Source organism: Brassica rapa, chromosome A06 (genome assembly GCF_000309985.2).
Source record: "Brassica rapa cultivar Chiifu-401-42 chromosome A06, CAAS_Brap_v3.01, whole genome shotgun sequence".
Lineage (NCBI taxonomy): Eukaryota > Viridiplantae > Streptophyta > Magnoliopsida > Brassicales > Brassicaceae > Brassica > Brassica rapa.
In genome coordinates this window covers 27409140-27429266 of record NC_024800.2, presented here as the reverse complement: position 1 = coordinate 27429266, position 20127 = coordinate 27409140, and the positions used below count along the sequence as shown (strand labels likewise).

At 29.8% G+C, this 20127-nt stretch overlaps 2 protein-coding genes across 3 annotated transcripts; both read left to right on the top strand.

The window, feature by feature from the left end:
• Positions 1–316: 316 nt before the first annotated feature.
• Positions 317–19669, top strand: LOC103827703 (transcription factor bHLH28). 2 transcript variants are annotated; one of them, XR_625167.3, is made up of 2 exons: positions 317–13761; positions 13897–19669. XR_625167.3 is itself a non-coding variant. In XM_033272396.1 (2 exons), the coding sequence occupies exon 2, from the start codon at positions 10539–10541 to the stop codon at positions 11736–11738; it is 1200 nt and encodes a 399-aa protein (XP_033128287.1). In that variant the 5' UTR covers positions 317–6519; positions 6638–10538; the 3' UTR covers positions 11739–19669. The 2 variants fall into 2 exon arrangements, 1 of the variants encoding a protein (XP_033128287.1); XM_033272396.1 differs by having other exon boundaries at positions 317–6519; positions 6638–19669.
• LOC103827867 (transcription factor bHLH28) lies at positions 18698–19513 on the top strand. Its single transcript, XM_009103424.1, has one exon. It carries the CDS (start codon positions 18698–18700, stop codon positions 19511–19513), a length of 816 nt encoding a protein of 271 aa, XP_009101672.1.
• Positions 19670–20127: the final 458 nt, after the last annotated feature.

Below are 20127 nucleotides of genomic sequence, written 5' to 3'. Positions count from 1 at the left end.
GACCAAACCAAACTAGTTGGGTTGCGGGATTTGCGGATTTTTACCATATTTATTTTTCAAAAAAAAAGACAAGATTTCAAAGTGTCATCAATCTAATTATAACACATATAATTTTATAATTTTGGCAAATATTTTTAAATATAGTGATAACTAATAACATTTACTAGACCTTGACCCGCGCGACCGCGCGAGTATTTAATTTGTGTTTGTATTTAATGATATATTTGTTAATGTAGTCACATTTTTAAATGTAAATGTTATATTTGTACTTAATTTTATATTTTAGCGTAAAACGTATCACCGATATTAGGTATTATATAAAAAATCTAAAATTTATATAATAATATCCATGTCTAAGATATATAGCTAACAATTTTTTAAATAAAAAGTATAAAAATAGACAACTATGAATTAGTATGCTATTTATAAATGAAACATTAGTTATAATATTTGTAAGAAAATAAATTGATCGTTAAAATTCTATGAAATTTGGAACATATACAAATTAAGATTGAAAATAAAATAAAAATATAAATTTGATGTAACGATAAGAAATTATAAATGAGTTTAAATTTGTGTATATTTAAACCACGACCTTGCAGATGTTTGATTTTATTTTTGTAAATAAATATTTATTTTGTCTAAGTGATAATATGTATTTTAAAATTTTACCTGTGTTAAATAATTATTTAATAAAATTTATAAGCATAATAATTTTATAGTTTATATTTTTAAATTTTATTATCTTGTAAACCGTCAATTGTATTACCACCATTTTTAGAATATGATCCTTGCATCTATTCAAATGTTTTATTTTGTTTTTGTTTGTCGATCAAAATTTTATGAAAATGTCTAATAAATTATTTTATATACATGTTAAGTTTGTAAATAATTATAATGGTGCATGTAATATATTTATATAGGTAAGAAGAAGAATTTGTTCAAAAAATAAGAAGAGTAACGTGAATTGTGGGAGAGAATGAGACAAAAATGTAATTTATCTTGTTACATAAATATTTTGTGTATATTATTGATATTTATGAATGTTTATAATATTAATATGATAGAGATAAGTTAAAAGATTTATATTTAATTGATTGTGAATTTAATTTAGGAAATGTTTTATTAATTTTTAAAAAGACATGGAAAGCATAAAATTAGGAGTAATTATTACTTCATTAATTCTGGAAAAGACAAAAATTACTTAAAAGTAGGTTCATTTAATTATTTCAATGGCACTAAGCTGTAAATATTGTGCAAGTTTAAGGGTTAATTTCAATGTGTACTTCTCTTTTAATAGATTAGATTTGTGTATATTTAAACCACGACCTTGCAGATGTTTGATTTTATTTTTGTAAATAAATATTTATTTTGTCTAAGTGATAATATGTATTTTAAAATTTTACCTGTGTTAAATAATTATTTAATAAAATTTATAAGCATAATAAGTTTATAGTTTATATTTTTAAATTTTATTATCTTGTAAACCGTCAATTGTATTACCACCATTTTTAGAATATGATCCTTGCATCTATTCAAATGTTTTATTTTGTTTTTGTTTGTGGATCAAAATTTTATGAAAATGTCTAATAAATTATTTTATATACATGTTAAGTTTGTAAATAATTATAATGGTGCATGTAATATATTTATATAGGTAAGAAGAAGAATTTGTTCAAAAAATAAGAAGAGTAACGTGAATTGTGGGAGAGAATGAGACAAAAATGTAATTTATCTTGTTACATAAATATTTTGTGTATATTATTGATATCTATGAATGTTTATAATATTAATATGATAGAAATAAGTTAAAAGATTTATATTTAATTGATTGTGAATTTAATTTAGGAAATGTTTTATTAATTTTTAAAAAGACATGGAAAGCATAAAATTAGGAGTAATTATTACTTCATTAATTCTAGAAAAGACAAAAATTACTTAAAAGTAGGTTCATTTAATTATTTCAATGGCACTAAGCTGTAAATATTGTGCAAGTTTAAGGGTTAATTTCAATGTGTACTTCTCTTTTAATAGATTATTAGATATTAACACTAAAATATATTTTTTCTCTATAAATATCTATTATCTGACAAGATTGTAGAAATATGATAATAATTAATATTTTTTAAATAACTGACAGTAAATAATATATTAGGTGTTAATAAAAAGCAATTAATAATATAATTAGAAATATAATTTTTCATATCAGTTTATGTATCATATTTTTATAATTATATATATTTTATCAATTCATATATGTTACTTTTATATATACATATTTAATTAACAGATAAAATAATAGAAATTTAAAGTAACTAATCATTAAACATAATATGATATGAAATAAATTTTTATTTTAAATGTAAATTTTATTGAAATATAAATAATTTAAAAAAAAAGATACTTAAACTGGATAAACAAAACCGCAAATAATTATATTTATGGTTTTATTTTTTAACTAATGATTTTAAGTAAAATAATAATAATAGTGGGGACCAAGTTATTTCGGTCCTAAAATAGAAAAAAAAAATAAGAAGCTCTCTGGCATTATCTTTTGTGGAGTGCAGTCACACCACGTGTGTTGTTTTTTCGAGATACAAATAAATCTAAAGTTGCAATAATCAATAAAATACAGCTATGATGACATGATTGCGATATTTATAACTGTTAAATGTTAAGATGATAAAAGGTGAAAACATCGAAATAATTCTCAACTTAAAAATGTAACTTTTTTTTCCAGTAACCGTGGGGTTCCAAAAACTTTCTAAATCCACGTACTAATTCCACAAGGCCTTGCTTTTGGGTACACAATTAATCTATTAATATAAAAGGATAAGTGACCAAGATAAATCGAATCCATGACAAAAACTATAGTTACAACCTTTTTACCACTAAACCAAAATACAAAATGTCAGTTAAAAAACTTTAATACATAAACATTTTATTTTAACCATTAAATTTTAGTTAAACATGAATACATTTCATATTTTCGTTGATCAAGTTATTTTAGATTTGTTAAAAATTATTCAATCCGCAGGTATTTAGCAATTAAATTTTAACAAAGCCATTAGTCAACGAAAATATAGAATTTTATTGGTTCAGAATCAAAAGTTGAAAATAAAAATAGTTTACCGAAATTAGCTGTGAATTTACTGATATCATTACATGTTTGTAGATATAACTGATTTTCTTAATTGATCGGTTCTATTCTTTTATTTAATTTATTTAAACTTTTAAACATTAAAAATTTATGATGGGACTACTGAATAATATCAGAAACGGATTTGTTCTTCAGAATATTTGATATATAGTCATATTACATATTATCAAAATCATATATAATTTATATTTGATAATTTATTTTTAGAAACATATAAAATATCAAATTTAGGTAATTTTTTTAATCTTGAAATTTTAATATGGAACCTTCGAAATCTAATACTTTTTTGACCAAGCTATTTTAGAGCCGCCAAATTAAAGACAATCGTTAAACATTCACTAGCAGACTTAACAATTAAATTTCAATGGATTTAAAATACTTTTTTCTGTAAATGGGGTTTAAAATAGTTTGGTCAAAAAAATATGAAATTTGTTTTTGTTTATCTGAAAACCAGGTTTTTTGTCCACGTTTGCATACATAATCATTGTACAATTATTTATTAATATATGGATTACTAATTCAAACACTTTCACGATAAGTTATTGTTTATTAATATACAGTTTTTTTTGAAAACTCTCACTTATTATAAATATTTTGAAAAGTTCTTTATACTATAATGGGTATTAGTAAATAAATCTTTGAAATCACTCAATGTTCACTTTTCAACTATATAAAATTAAAATTTCTATTTGATTTCTATCTAATTATGCATTTTTGTTTATGATCAAAAGATATTATTTTCGATAAAAACAATATATATATATATATATATATATAATATTTCTATTTTTTAAATACATTAAATATATTTTTAGGAATTATATTTTTATTTTAATAATATAGATTTACTTTTTGGATATTTTTTTATTATATCAGTTTTAATGAATTATCTAATTTAATAAACTTTAAATTTGTTTTTATTTGGATAATTTATTATATTAAATTATAATAAATAATCTAATCTTCATTACGGGTACAACAACATTAACAAGTCTATTTTTTTAAGGTGAGAGTTTGAATACAAAAAAAAAATACTTTGCAAATAATAGTATAGATTGGTGATTAAAATCATGCGATAAATCTTTCTAGTTTAAACTTTTTTTTGGTAAAAGAAAATTGTTTCACTTTTTTGCCGGAATCCAAACATTGTAAATAGTCTATTCCAACATGAATTGAATCCGAGCAAGGGAAGGCTACTAGCACTCCCTTTTTAGCTTAAATTTGAAAGTTAAGAATTAGTTTGACATTTTTCCATGATAAAAGTTATATATACATCTAATTCATATTTTTTTCAACACATATAAATCTAGTGGCATATCTATAAAATATTATTGTTTGAAAAGTTTCTCCAAAAATGGCATCTAACAATAAAAATTTATGAAATAAAATTAATTTGACAAAAGACATTAAACAACTACTCTAACTTCTAACACTAATCACAATCCACGCCTTTAATACTTAAAACCCGAATCATAATCAATAAATCTAAACCAAAATATAATATTTTTTGTTTATTTTCAATTAGTGTATTTCAGAGTTGAAAACAAAATTAGTGCTATTTTAGAAAAAAAAGTTCTTTCATATGCTAATTCTTTTATAAAAGTATGAGTTAATTCTATTTGAGGATAATTTATCTATATCAAGACAGAAATCTAAGCATTTATTGTTTTATGAATCAGAAAAATTTGTTTTGTATGAATTAGAAAAATTTGGCCAAACGTGTTGCTTGTATTGGAGAGAGCGAGAGGAGTTTGGGATGATGAGTATGTAAGCTAAGAAAATTGAACACAATTAAAACTCCGTGAATCAATACTCAATAATTAACAAATTTTTTGATTTTGTACTGGATCGATATAAAATATGACATATTTTGATAAAATAAAAAGATTATAATATTTAGAAAATATTAGATAAATATATGTTTCCACTAAAATCAAGAATTAATAATACATATATGTTTTTATAGAAACATAGAAAATATTTTATTTTTATTTTTTTCAAAATGAATTTATATCTCTATTTTGTTTTTCAATTCAATATTTTGATGTTATTTTACTGAATTACATAAAAAGTATATGCATTTTTTTTATCGTCAAATATATGTTTCTATAATACATATTCAACATGCATAATAATATAATTTATGAAATTCAAATTTATGAAATTTATCTAATGTATAATATCTGGGATATAAGTTTCATCTTTTTAATTAAAACTATTTTTAAAAACTTCAAAAATTGATAAATTTTATTAATAAATTATCAAATTTTAACATTATTAAGATATGGTAACTTTCACACGGGATTAAAAGCTCTGACTTGAATGTTGAAGTACAGGTTAGTGTAAAGAAGTTCTTCTTTTTCCAGACGAAATCTTTGGAGCTAAAAATGATGAAGATATCTAATGTGTTTTCTCTGCTACCACACAGAACAAACTCATCATTTGAATATCCATTTTAATTATCTGTTTGGAATGTGAAATAGTGAAACACTACAAGAAAATGGTGATATTGCAACATATTTTCTGCAACGTTATCTTCTCTTGAAATTTGGTAACAAATTTTACCATGTTTTTGCAATGATAAATACATATCAACAATTAAATACAAATTCACCGCAAACCAACGATAAAAAAAATCATTACAAAATTCCGTTACCAGTTTGCAAGTTTTTTACTACTTATAAAAAATTTCTTGCAAATTTCCAATGAAAACTTCAAAGAAAATGAGATGTGGCTTTTTGGAGAAAGGAAAGAAAGTACCATGTTTTAATATGTGACACGTTTATCACTGTATTTGCAACATCTTTATGTATTTTAGGATATTTATTTTCAATTTAAAAGTTAATATATATCCCCCTTAAAAGAATTTTTTACATATTATTTCATCAATATAATTTCGAACCAAAATTTATTAAATTTATACTGAATAACGAAAACTTAACTAAGTAAAGTAAACTAGATTTTCAATTGTTTAGTTATACTCATCTTATATTTCAAATTTCACTATATATTTTTGACAATTTGTTGAATTATAATTCTAAAATATCATTTTGTTATACGATGAAACCAACACGCTAATATATCTTTTTTGTAACTGATATATATCATTTTATTCATAGTTTGGTGTATATCTCCACGCCAGAACTTTTCTAAAATAGGATACCAGCATATACGTGAACTTAGGGATATGATTCTTGAGCAATTAAGATTTTCTCTTTTCTCGGTTCTTTATAAATATGATTTCTCAGTTTATTGTCATACTTGTGGAGAATTAAGTTTCCATGTTCTGCTTCCTCTTCAACGAAAGAGAGATTGTGAAACTAGAATTACACATAGCGCATGCTAGTTAATTAACGAAGGTAACAAACAGAACCCTTACTTCAAAGTGTTTAATATTTGGTAATTTGGTGTATACTTTGTATTTGTTTTGTTCTCTGATATTCATTTAAAAATTTTACTATTACTTTTTTTTTTCAGATTCAGGATGAATCCTAGTCGATGTCCTAGAGGATGGAGAAAAACGGAGTCAAAGAATCAATATATATATGGGAGCCAAATCAACATATGTTTCCTGTGTTTCCAATCCATCAAAAGAAGAAAATATAACGATTAGAATTGTTTATTTTTCTTAGAAGCATGGTTTTTAATAATTGTTCAATATTGTTGTAACATTTGATTATTTAATAAAATTAGTTATTTGATTAATTCATATTTTTATTTTTATTATTTTAAATTTGAAATAACCATCACATTTAGAATATTGTGAAATAGCAAATATAAAACAAATACAATTTAACAAAGTTGCGTTAGAATTATATTGTCGTAGTATGTATTATGTATAGCAACAAACTGTGTGAGTTTAGAATTGCAAAGTATGTTGTAAAGATACAACAAATTTGCAAGACAAATGTTATTGCACTATTACGATGGATTTTTTGACACTGTAAAACACTTTCTATCTTTTGAATTACTTTCTTAGACACTTCTCACTTGTCCAACACAATATGCTTATCAAAAGACTTCCTTACCCTCATTTCAGACCAGACCAAGCTTCACCTAACCAAACATAAGTAACCATGGTTCCATCATTTTTAATACGATTTTTATATTTTGGACATATCCAACCACGTTTTCATTTAAGGAGAATTCAAAACACAGATCTACTTTCACTTTCTCCAGACCAAGAAAATTCTAATTTCTTCATCTCTCTTTCCAACAACTGGAACGTAAATTAAGTGAACTCAAAAGCTTACTGAATTGGATCTGCAGTTTGACGAACAACAATGGCGAAGAAGAAGTCCAAGTCTTCTCCGGCGAAGGCCAAGAAAAATTCCAATGCATCTTAGGAATCAGTCTGCAAAAGGTTTCTTTTTTGATTCTCCGTCGTTCCTCCGCCGACGGAGAAGAAGTCCAAGTCTTCTCTGCCGTTCTTTTGTTTTTAACCTAATTAGACTAGCTATTAATATTTTTCCAAACCGAAAACTCCATGAATTTATGCTCAGTGAAGCTTTGATTTATTTAAATATCAAGATTTCTTTTTGATGAAGTAATGTATGGAAAACACTGGATTTAGACTTGCTTCAGATTTGTGAAAAAAAAAATGGTGTAAAGCACATGACTATTTCAGTGGAGCCTTAAAAATGGCTCCTTCCGTGAGATTTAATTTAAAGATTTAGTGTTCTTCCGTTGAGATGCTCTTCCGTCCAGATGTTTGAATGAAATATGTATGTCCACATAAACTGTGTCCACAAACTCTATGTCCTTAGAATCCTATATAATATAATATATATATATATATATATATATATATATCTACAAAACAGTATTTACAAAATTTTATATGATTGAGAACTCTTCCGACGAACTTTCATCCATGGCATCTTGTATAATTCAGAAACAAACTAAGAAATATATGACTTGGAAAATCTGTAAATCCTATACAAAATCATGTCCACAAATTTACGAAGAAATTTCTGGAAATGAACCTTGAACACAAAATTGATTCTACAAAATTTTGTTCACAAAACTTTGTCCATAAAATCATGTCCAGGTTTTTTGAATATGAAAAATCAAAACAAAATTTACCATATCCACAATTTTGCTGTCCACATTTCTCAAATAAAAAAAAAATATTGTCCAAACTTTTTATGTTCAAATAACCTTTTGTATAATTGTTAAAATAATATATATATATATATATATATATATACCAAAACGGATGTCTAAATGTAGAGAATTAAAAATCATAATTTATAGTCATAAATTTATTTGATTTAAATATTTTGAAAAGAAAATATAGGTAAAACATATTAAAGGGTGAAATAAACAAGAATAACAAGTAACTAATATAGAACTAACTTGGTGTAAGTATGGATTCAACGTTTTAGTGTTAGTGTCCAACTTTGATGTCCATGTCCACATTTTTTGTTTATGTATTTTTTGTCCATATCCACACTTTTTCCGTCCACATTTTCTATGTCCATGTATTTTTATATAATTTTTAAAATATATATAATATATATATACAAGTGTATCTTAAAATATAGAGAAAAAAAATTATAATTTATTGTAACAATTATAATTTTTTTATAGATCTTAAAATTTTGAAAAAAGACAAATATATATATGTGGAGAAGAAGGAATATTTTATTATCAAATCTATTTTCTCAACCAAAATTGGTCTTCACCTTTGGATTGGCTTTCATCCGACAGCTGTTGTTTGTCACTGCTCTGCAGGAACCAAACGACAACTTCTCCGAGTAAACACAAAACGCAAAGCTGTACGATACTTGACAACTTGACAATATAAAAATATTATCACTAACTCAACCCTGGTCTCGGTTAAGGAAGTGAGGGGCATATTGGTCTCAAATCAGCTCAGAAACATGATAAAGTGTCCCTCCAGTCTGTTGTGTCTGAATGTGTTAAAAAAGAGAAAAAAGTGTCTCAATATGTAACTCACTCAGCAATAAATCATTCCATTGCAAAATTTGCAATATTTTTGCAACAAAGGGAATTTGCAACAATCAATCAGCAACACCGTATAATTCATTACGGTTTCATTGCAAATATACATTTGCAACAATATATCGACCTATTGCAATATTTATTATTTATTGCAATATCATTATTTTCTTGTAGTGAAAATATATTTTCTGGTTACTTATACGTTTTAGGTTGTACCATGTCACCACACAACTGTTGAGAATTTGAGTTCCAAGTCGTCCATTTCCCATATGTGACCAACGTCCAAAAATCGGGTATCTAAAATGCAAGTTTTATGTAATACATATTTTTAGTGGTAGTCCCTGCAGTGTGTGAATGATTTGCATGTGGTAAAGAAGGTCACCGAAGTCAGTCATGGTCATGTGAGAAATATATCTGTCCACAAAAATACACTATGTCTAATCAAGCATGCACATATGACAAAAAAAAAAGTATAGGACATCTTAGATTTACAAAATGATTTGAACTAATGTTTTAGCTATTCCTATGAGTCCTAATTGTTAATGATTTGTTTATAACATAAACAACCATATTATTATTACCTCTAGAATCACTTATAACTAGGAACTAAAATATTGGAAACATCTATGTTAGAAAGTGATTCTTAAAAATATTACAAGTTGCACGTAGATCATAAATGGCTTGATCAAATTTGCGTTTCATATATTTTGCATGGATTTATTAGAGCTAGTATTGGTTTAAACCGTGCAAATCCTAAGTGATTAATACACGTAAGAGGTAGTTGATAAAAAAAATTATACAAAATGACGTTTTTAAAAGAAATATAAGATTTAGATGACTATGGGCTTGAAGACAGAAAAAAAGATCATTTGTGTCAAGATCTAAACCAAAGAACCAACGTTATTCTCATGTGATCCCCACATATGTTCATTTAGGTCGTCCGCCTGCTAGTAGAGTTGTATATAGTAGTAACAAACATGTTAAAGTTATACAAAACCAAAAAGTTGTGACATAATTGTTTCATTTCTTTCCATATTCGACAAATAACTATCCAATAAATAAATTGCTCTAATATACACTTCTTAACATATATGGATGTTTTTAATAAAAGTCGTCTAAAACTAAATAAATTTTAGTGACACAATTTGTAAATAATATGAATAATGTTAATTTGTAAATATACTAAGTATCCTTTTTAATAAATTAAATATATTTTTTAGTAAATATAGACTAGTTAAAATATTAATTAATTACTTGCTATACTAGTTGACAAAAAACGTGTTAAAATAATGAAAATAAACGGTTTATAAACTCATTTCGGTTCTATTTCGATTAAGCCGTTTCGGTCCAGTTGTCTCACCTACCCGGCAACCCCTAAGTTTATAAATACACAAACCCCTCTCATTTTCTAATGCAACACTTGTGTCAAAGATTTTTTTTGTTCATACATCAATTCATCGAACAGTTACCCGCCACGATGAATCTCTTGAATGCCGACTATGACTTATCCATGGTCGACGCTTTCTTGAACTCCTCCTCTCCGGGAGAGACTACTCTCAAGGAACGGTTACACGCAGTCGTAAAAGTGACTCACGAGGCCTGGTGTTACGCCATTTTCTGGAAACCTTCGTACCACGACATCTCCGGCGAACCGGTGCTTAAATGGGGCTACGGCGTTTACAAAGGCGAAGACGAGACTGACAAGACTCGGCGGAGGAGGAAGACGAACGCGGAGGAGAAATTGCAAAGGAATAAGGTACTCCGGGAACTTAGCTTGACGATCTCCGGCGTATCTTTTCCGGTGAAGGACGAAGATGATGACGTGGAGCTGACGGATATGGAGTGGTTTTATTTAGTTTCAATGACGTGTAGCTTTCGCAGTGGATCCGGTTTAGCGGGTAAGGCGTTTGCTACGTATAACCCGGTTTGGATTACCGGGTTAGATATGATTAATGGCTCAGGCTGTAGTCGGGCTAACCAAGGAGGGGACTTAGGGTTACAAACCATAGTTTGTATTCCCTCGGATAACGGTGTGTTGGAGCTTGGATCCACGGAGCAGATCCGAGAGAACACTGGTTTTTTTCGAAAGATCCGATTCCTTTTTAATTTCAAAGGATACGGAGCTATGAACTCAAGTAAACCGAGACCAGTTTATCCACCAATCCAAAATAATATCATATTCTCCACGGCGACTTCCTCCACGTCAACAACAGTTCGTTCGAGTTTCGCGGAAGATATTAAACTCGAGGAGTCAGATCACTCTAACATCGATGTCAAAGCCAAGCTGAAGAGAAAACGTCAAAAGAAACCGACACACGGTAGAGAAGAGCCAATGAACCACGTGGAAGCGGAGCGGTTGAGACGCGAGAAGCTAAACCAACGATTTTACGCGTTACGAGCGGTTGTGCCAAACATAACAGGAATGGACAAGGCGTCATTACTTGAAGACACTGTTAGGTACATCAACGAACTGAAGTTGAACGCAGAAAACGCTGAATCGAAAAAAGATGCGGTTCAGATCCAGCTCAATAAACTTAATGAAGAGATCGCAGAGCAGAACGCAGTTTTAGAGTTTGTAGACGCGGGGGAAAAGCAGTGGAGAATGATTTGAAGATAGACGTGAAGGTTATGGGTCGTGACGCCATAATTAAATTGGAATCGAGTAATATATAGAAATCATTATGAATCGAGACTGATGAATGCGTTTATGGATTTGGAGTTAGAAGTGAACCACCCGAGCATCTCAGTGATGAACGATCTTATGATTCAACAAGCGACGGTGAGGGTTTACAAGCAAGAGCAGCTTCGGGACTTGTTGTTGTCAAAGATTAATTAGGGTTTACTTTTATGATGTTTTGAGAAATTGTGGGGTTAAATTGTAATAAAGAAAATTGTACTTGGTATCATAACTTCTCAGCCGTTTGTTTAGATTTTGGGCACGTTCCGCTTCGTAATGATTAGGTGACATCCATAGATTAACTAGCAAACCTTGCTATAAAGAAGGAGCTGATAAACCCTAACCAGTGGTAAAGAATGGATTGGTTGTGACCTGGTTGGTGTCAGAGATTTTTCTTCCGAATAATTCTTGGCCCATCACAAAACGATATCATTTCTCACCATTTTTTTTTTCCTTTTTCCAATACATTTCATTGTTGCATAAGTCTGCAGTAAGCATACAACGCTTATTAAAAATTAGATATAGAGATCATTTAAAAAAAATTATGTTCGGGACGAAACACATAATATTTTACTGAAAACTATAATGTAATATTAATTTTGTCACAACGGTCACTTAATCATTTAATCTCAAGCCTGTCTAATACTAGTAAACGTTTTTCATTAGAGCTAATAACACTTGGTTAGTTGGTTACAAAGACCATTTAATTTATATTAGGACAAAGTTATTCGCTGTGCGTTCTCTGTAGCTAAGCTTTTTAAAAGAGGGAAATATATGTAGAAAATTTTATCTTTGTTTTCTAATTAGTTTATAGATTTGATGTCCTATTTGATGTGTCTGTTTGTAATCAAAATATCATTCATTTATATTTTAATCTGGTCATTCCGGTCATTTGGTTATATAACATGCCCTTGATATATAGATATATGATATATCCAAGTTGCATTATTAGAAACACATGCAAAAGCCTTATTATAGAAGAAGCCAATACACCCCAAAGACAATGTAAAAAGACTTTTGTAAGACTCTTGGCCTGTGACAGGAGACGGGATTGGAAATATTATAGGTCCACAACATAATAATTACTTTTCTTTTTCCGAAATTTTCCAACTACTGATTATTTAGATAGAATATTTATTTTTATCACGTTTTTTTTAGAGAGAAATTGATTTTTGTCACGTTTCCATTTTAAGTCTGAGAAAGCCCACTTGAAATAAGGCGAAGTTAGTTATAAGATGTATTCCAAAAACATATACTTATTATAACGACCGAGCTTATGTGTATACTTCGTATAGTGAACTGATCGAACAAATACTACAATTATTAAACTATATATTGTGTTCAATAAAACTCCCTTTTATTTCTTCTTTGTCACACCTCTAGTTCTCAGGTTCATGAAAATCTTGAAGTCCATAAAAATAAGAAAAAGAAAAAGCTTTAGTCGGTGACATGTACTGGCCAGCAGGGCTTAGTAATTGAGTTGATCAGACGCAAATGATGATGGGACCACAACGTGCATCGGCCACCATGTATTTTTGGTCCAACTAACTGGTTGATTTGAAGCTGATATTAACGAATACACCATACGGCCAAATAATCGAGACATTGCTGCATCTCTTGTTTTCCGACGCCGCTGTCGGCATCGCCTCTTCTCAACTCCCTTCATGCTCTCCTCAAATATGTGAGCTCGTGCTTTGTGTTTCTTTTCATTGTCTCGTAGATTTTGTTCTTTGGTTTAGTATAGGCAATGGAGGGTTTGGAGCGAACTGGTCTTCCTGTTCTTCCGATTGTGAAACCTTCATCTGCAATGGAGGTTCTGGTCTCCTCTATATATCGAGTTCAAGCTTCTGGATCTGAAACTGTCTCTGGAACTAACCAGAAAATCATTGGAAAATCCAGCGCTTGCTATCATTGTCTTCTCTTATGAATAACAAACAACTCGTCGTTCCATCAGACGGTGACATCTCGTCCTCCTCCACTTAGTCGTAACAATTCGTAGTAAAATAAATAGTTACACCGAAAAAAATTAATTAATATAAAAATAAAAAAGCAGGAAATTTGTAAAAAAATTAATGATTTTTTTTGCCAATAGGAGTTTGGTGGTCGATCGATAATGCCTAAACCTTTTCGTTCTAGCTGTCGGAGAAGATCTTTGATGGTGTACCAAACATACGGAGCATTTGATGGCACCATAAAATCATGATTAACTCCTTCAACATGTGTTGGAGCCAGGGGCGAATCTAGAATAATTTTTCAGTGGGTGCAAAATAGAAAAAAGAACAAAGGGGGAATCGAACTTGAGACTTGAAGGGGGTGCACAACACTACTAAACCATCTGATCTAGCTGGTTTCTTTGTATTTTTACATACAAAGCGGTAAATATTTATAAATTTACGGGTGCACGTGCCACCATAGTCTTGGCACTGGCTTCGCCCCTGGTTGGAGCTGTCTCCAGTGGCGGAGGAGGAGACATTTCTATGGTGGAGGTTTCGTCTATAATACTCACTTAGATTGACTCTCAGGAACGATTTCAGGTGCAGATGGGTTACCCAAACTAGATGCATCATAGTAATCAATTTCCTATTAATTTGTTCCCCATATAAGTATGGTGGAGTGGTTTCCAGTACCTTCACTTTTGACCTAAACAATGTCTTGTTTCTTTGGTATGGATGGATAATGGGAAGAAACTACCGATGAAAATCAAACCAATATGTCTTCCTTCAACTAAAATGTGTAAATCATTCCCATGCAATAAGGACAAGATAACCTCTCATAGATTGTCCATCCTGATAGCATCCCCTATGCAAGAAAGTTACTGATGGTTCACAGAAGAATTGATCGCATAGTAAGGTTTCTTCTCAAAAACAATCATACAAGTGCACCCATGTTGACCATAATTTATTAAATTCCTTTATTGAAGGTTGTATAAAAATATCAAGTGACGGCTTTGGATGATTAAGTCCAAGGATTAATATATTCATGAATATAAATTTTCTTTTCATACATATCTCTCGTGGAAGGTTTTACAACATCAAGATTACTGGCGAGAGCGAGTATTGTCTTTCGGACATTCCAAAGGACTAAATCCATCTGAGCCAAAGATAAATATTTCAAATATTTCTAGCAAAATCAGGGTGTATCAAATTCAAGTGTTTCCACGTTTTTGTATTTGAAGGATGATTGATCTTGCCATCCGAGTGACTATGCAGTCTTCTCAGATTGACAGAATCTTTCAGCCTATCCTTAATAGGTAAGTTTCAAAGGAAGGATGATATCCTATTCCGACCACCTCCTTGCGGTTTATATAGTGGTTTCTTGCAGATGCAACATTCCAACAGCTCTACATCTTTCCTCCAGTATACAATTGTCGATACACATATCTATCATCTCCGAAGATAAGCTAAGATAATAACCCAGTTTCTGAATCTCATACTAAGAATCATCAGAAAATTTATCTTTTGGTACATACTTTTTAAACAACTCCGCTCATGCATTCATATAAAATTCAGATAAATTACGATCAGTTTTGACATTCATCATTTTAGCTGCCAATGAAAATTTAGATAAAAATTTTCTACAATTTTCATAAATCGGTTGATTCGCAACATCTAATATTTTATAAAACTTTTTAGCATCCAAGTTGTGTTCTTTTACATTATTTACTTATGTAGTAATTGTTGATGTTGTTTCAAGAAAATTCATCTGCAACCATATCATGCATCATATGACTTACCATATATATGATCTTCCTGTGTGTAAGTGACATCTTTTTATGAAATGAGAGGAGCAAAAGAGAACTGGAATATTATTTTTTTCGAGAAAGGAAGATTGCAGTCAGTCCTTTATAAAACAGATTGCAGTCGGTTACAAAAAAAAAAAGATAAAGGAAGATTGCATAATGTTATTAAATCGTTATATGTAGGGTACTTGCTATAATTGCGTGATTGCAACTGTCTTAACAAGGAATAGTGGGGACCAATATTTACTTTCGGTCCTAAAATGGAAAAATTAAATTTCTGACATTTCCTTTTGTGGAGTATAATCACACAACGTGCGTTGTTACTTGTTAGCTCTCGACATACAAATAAATCTAAAATTGCAATAATGAATAAACTACAAATATGATGACATGATTGTGAATTTTCTAACCGTTAAATGTTAAGATGGTGAAAGTTATATATAAATCCAAATCATGATTTTGTCAACACATATAAATCTAAATCAAGACAGCAATCTGAGCATCCACTGTTTTATATTGCAATTTTTTTTGACAAATTTGTCAGAGATTCCAAGCATGTTGCTTATACTGGAGAGAGCGAGATGAGGTTGTAATGGTGAGTATGTTCGTGTGGTTGGAGAAGAAAATGTCAGTTTACTTAAACTAAACCCTCTGAAATAATTCTTAAAACTTGCGTAAGTTTTTTCACATTTTCAGTTTGTTTTGAAAATGTAACTTCAACCCAAAAAGTGATGAATTGTATAATATTTTAGCATTCAAACTAGGATTAATCTCATTAATACCACTAAAAATTTTAATCACAAAATAGCATGTATTAAAGGAGAAAAAAACTAAAATATCATCACCATTAATAAATCTAATATATAATTTTAATAAATAAAAGAAAAATTATTAAAAGAAAATAATTATTTTCACTCTATACGATAACTCTTAAATCTTAAATATTAATCTTTAAATTCTAATTAATCATAAACCCTAAATATATACTTGTCTTCACGTTTTTTATTGAATATTTTTGTGGTTTTTATCTTCATCTATGATTTTTGGAAGTATATAACTAAGATAAGTTTACATCCATTAATTGGGAACTATGATAATGTGTGTGTGTGTTTGAGTGTGTGTGTGTGTGTGTGTGTGTGTGTGTGTGTGTTTGTGTGTGTGTGTGTGTGTGTATTGAGTGTTGAGTGAGAAGTGTGTGTGTGTGAGTATTGAGTGTTGAGTGAGAAACAAACAAAAATTTCTAGCAAAATTTACATACAAAGGAATAATTGAGTTAAGTTTTAAGAGCTTATTGGTAGAATAACCAAAAAGAAAAGAAAAATAGATTTCAGAGAGAGATAGGAAGAGAAAAGAGGAGAGAAAGTGAGATTTTAGTTAGATAGTGAATTATGTTTTTTTGTTATTGAGCCAATTTTCTAAATTTAGTTTTAATTGGTAAAAAAAGGATATTTCTAAAAAAACAGTTTTATTTCTCACCAACTTTCATTATTATAATTTTTGGCATTTTGGCTTTTTTTTATTTATAATATTGTTGAAACTAGAGACATAGAACTTTCCCGCGGATTAGAAGCTCTGAGGTAAGTGTTGGAATATATGTTAATTTACAAGAGTTAATTCTTTTTCTAGAAAAAAATCTTTGGAGCAAGAAAAATAACGACATCTAATGGCAGGATGGGAAATTTGCCCATATAAAAAATCTTTGGAGCTAGAAAAATAACGACATCTAATGGCAGGATGAAAAATTTTCCCATATAACCATACAAAAAAATATAAATACATTATCTAACCAAAAACATTTTATTTCTTCTCATTTTTCTTCTTATATCTTTTTTATTTATTACTACAAATCTAATTATCTTTTTTTTGGTTATTTAGAAAATAAACCCTGGCAGGATTGGTTGGTTTTATGTACTCTTGCTATCGCAGTTTTCTGGTATATTTTTTTGCTTTTTAATTTTTTCTTGTTTGGAATGTGAAAGTAGATTGTCTGACATATAATGAATGTGAAAAACACTTGATTAGTTGGGGTTTAAGTGCTATAACTGTATGTTTTTATTTAGTCTGTAGCTTTTATTACTATAGTTGTATGTTTTTTTCTATAAAACTACAATTTTAAAGCATTTTAATAATTGCTTTAAAATAGAGTAAAACATAAACAAACAAAAAGAATAAAGCTGTAGAAGTTGTAGTTTTTATGTGAGAGAAATTGATTTAAAAATATTAAGTTGACTACCATTTTTGAAAAATACATTCAATAAATAATATTCTAACATTTATATTTAGGGTTAAGTGATTATTGTTTAGGGTTTAGTATTGAGAAATTGCAGTTTTCACATAATTTTTTTGGTTTTTGAGTTCTCAAAAACTATTTTCTATCCATTCATAACTTTATCAAAGTAGATTTTTTAATGTTTAGAGAAACGAATTTTGTTTTGTTTTTTTTGACAAAGAAACTAATTTTGTTTACAGTTTTATCATGTTATACTTAAAAGTCAAAATCCATATTTTATTAGTTTTTATCTACCACAACAGATTTTTTCAAGGGAAATATCTTATAACATTCTAAATTGGTTTCTATTTTTTTTTTTGAAATACATTTAATCAGAGATAATATAGTATTAGATTTAGTGTTTAATGATTATTGTTTAGGATTTAATATTTATTGGTCCGAGATATTTGAAAAGTTATCATGGACACGAAATTGCCTTAGCTCTTGATTGTTTGGGTTTTGTTTCTTGTTTTGAATGGTTGTTGGCTCTATTTATATCGTTCTTTGTATGACAATCGGTTTAGTTTGGTCTTGTACATAAATACTATTATATATGTTTTTTCAATATTAATTTCTCTGGGCACCAAAAAGAACACTCCGTCCAATTTGATTTGATTTGATTACACAAAGAAATGCCTTTGAATATTGGGATTCTAAGACCATGAAACCGGACGGTTTATGTTTCGGTTCTCCGAACGGTTATAATAAATTCCGGTTTACTTTGATTAAACTTTGTTCGGTCCGAATGCTTTACCTACCGCTACTTAACACCGTACCATCGTTTATAAAAGACACAACCCATATGACTTCTGATTTTCTCATGTAACACTGTTTCTAATACTTACTTTGTTCAAACATCAAACACCATTTATCTTACCGGCAACAATGAATCTCCTGAACTCCGATGATGCGTTATTAATGATTAACACTTTATTGAACTCCTCCGATTTGTGGCCATTAGCTCCGGCGAATCTCAGCCAGCTGCCACTAGCTCCGACGGCGATTAACTCCTCCTCTGATTTGTGGCCATATGTTCCGGCGAATTTCGGCCAGATCCAGTACGAGGAAAGCAACATTTCAGCCAGCGCCGTAAAACTCGAGGACTCGGCTCACTTTAACATTGATGCCAAAACGACGCCGGAAAAGAAACGTGGGAGAAGACCGACGCACGGCAGAGAAGAGCCGATGAACCACGTGGAAGCCGAGCGGTTGAGACGCGAGAAGCTAAACCAGCGGTTCTACGCGTTACGAGCGCTTCTGCCAAACGTAACGAAAAAAGAAAAGGCGTCGATACTTGAAGACACGGTTACGTACATTAACGAACTGAAACTAAACGCGGAAAACGCTGAAACGGAGAAAAACGCGATTGAGAACCAGCTCAACGAACTCAAGGAAAAGATAGCAGGAAGGAGAAACGGGAGTTCTAGCGTTTGTAGCGGCGGGGAAAAGACGCCGGAGATTGAGGTGAAGATCGACGTGAAGGTTATGGATCGTGATGCGCTGATTAGACTGGAGTCGAGCAAGAACAACCATCCTGGAGCGAGACTGATGAATGCATTTATGGATTTGGAGGTAGAAGTGAACCACGCGAGCATCTCGGTGATGAACGATCTCATGATTCAACAAGTGACGGTGAAGATGGGGTCGAGGGTTTACAAGCAAGAGCAGCTTCGGGACTTGTTGTTGTCAAAGATTAATTAGCGATTAATTATTGGGATTTGTTGAGGTTTATGAGGTTCAAATTGTAATTAAGCAATTGTACTTTGTTTGTCTCATGACTTCCCAGCCGTTTGATTAGATTTTGTGTACGTCCCCTTGGTATTTGGTAATGATATGGATATGTATACGTGGCACTCATAGATTCACTAGTAAGCCCCATAAAGAAGGAGCCGATAAGCCATAGCTAACTAAAAATCTAACCACTGGTGAAAAATGAATTGGTTGCGACGTGGTTGGTGTCGGAGATTCTTCTTCCGAATAATTCTTGGCCCACCATAACAGGATGTCATTTCATCATTTTTTTTATGGTTTTTACTATATCAACAAATATGGAGCCAATAAACCCCAAATGAAATCTAAAAAGGCATCTGTAAAAATCTTGGCCTGTGGCAGGGTGACAGGTCGGAGATATGATAGGCCAACAACAGATTTTTAAATTTTTTTCCTTTTTTCCGAGAGAAAGTTTCCAACTTATATTTAGAGGGATTTTTATTTTATTTTACTTTTATAAATGAATTTTTATTTTACTTTTATCACATTTCCAACTTGAAAACGATCATTTAACCCCTTAGTAACGATCATTAACCCCTTATGGA

Coding starts and splice junctions, on each gene's coding strand:
- LOC103827703 (XM_033272396.1), top strand. CDS start 10,539: ATGCAACACTTGTGTCAAAGATTTTTTTTGTTCATACATCAATTCATC.
- LOC103827867 (XM_009103424.1), top strand. CDS start 18,698: ATGAATCTCCTGAACTCCGATGATGCGTTATTAATGATTAACACTTTA.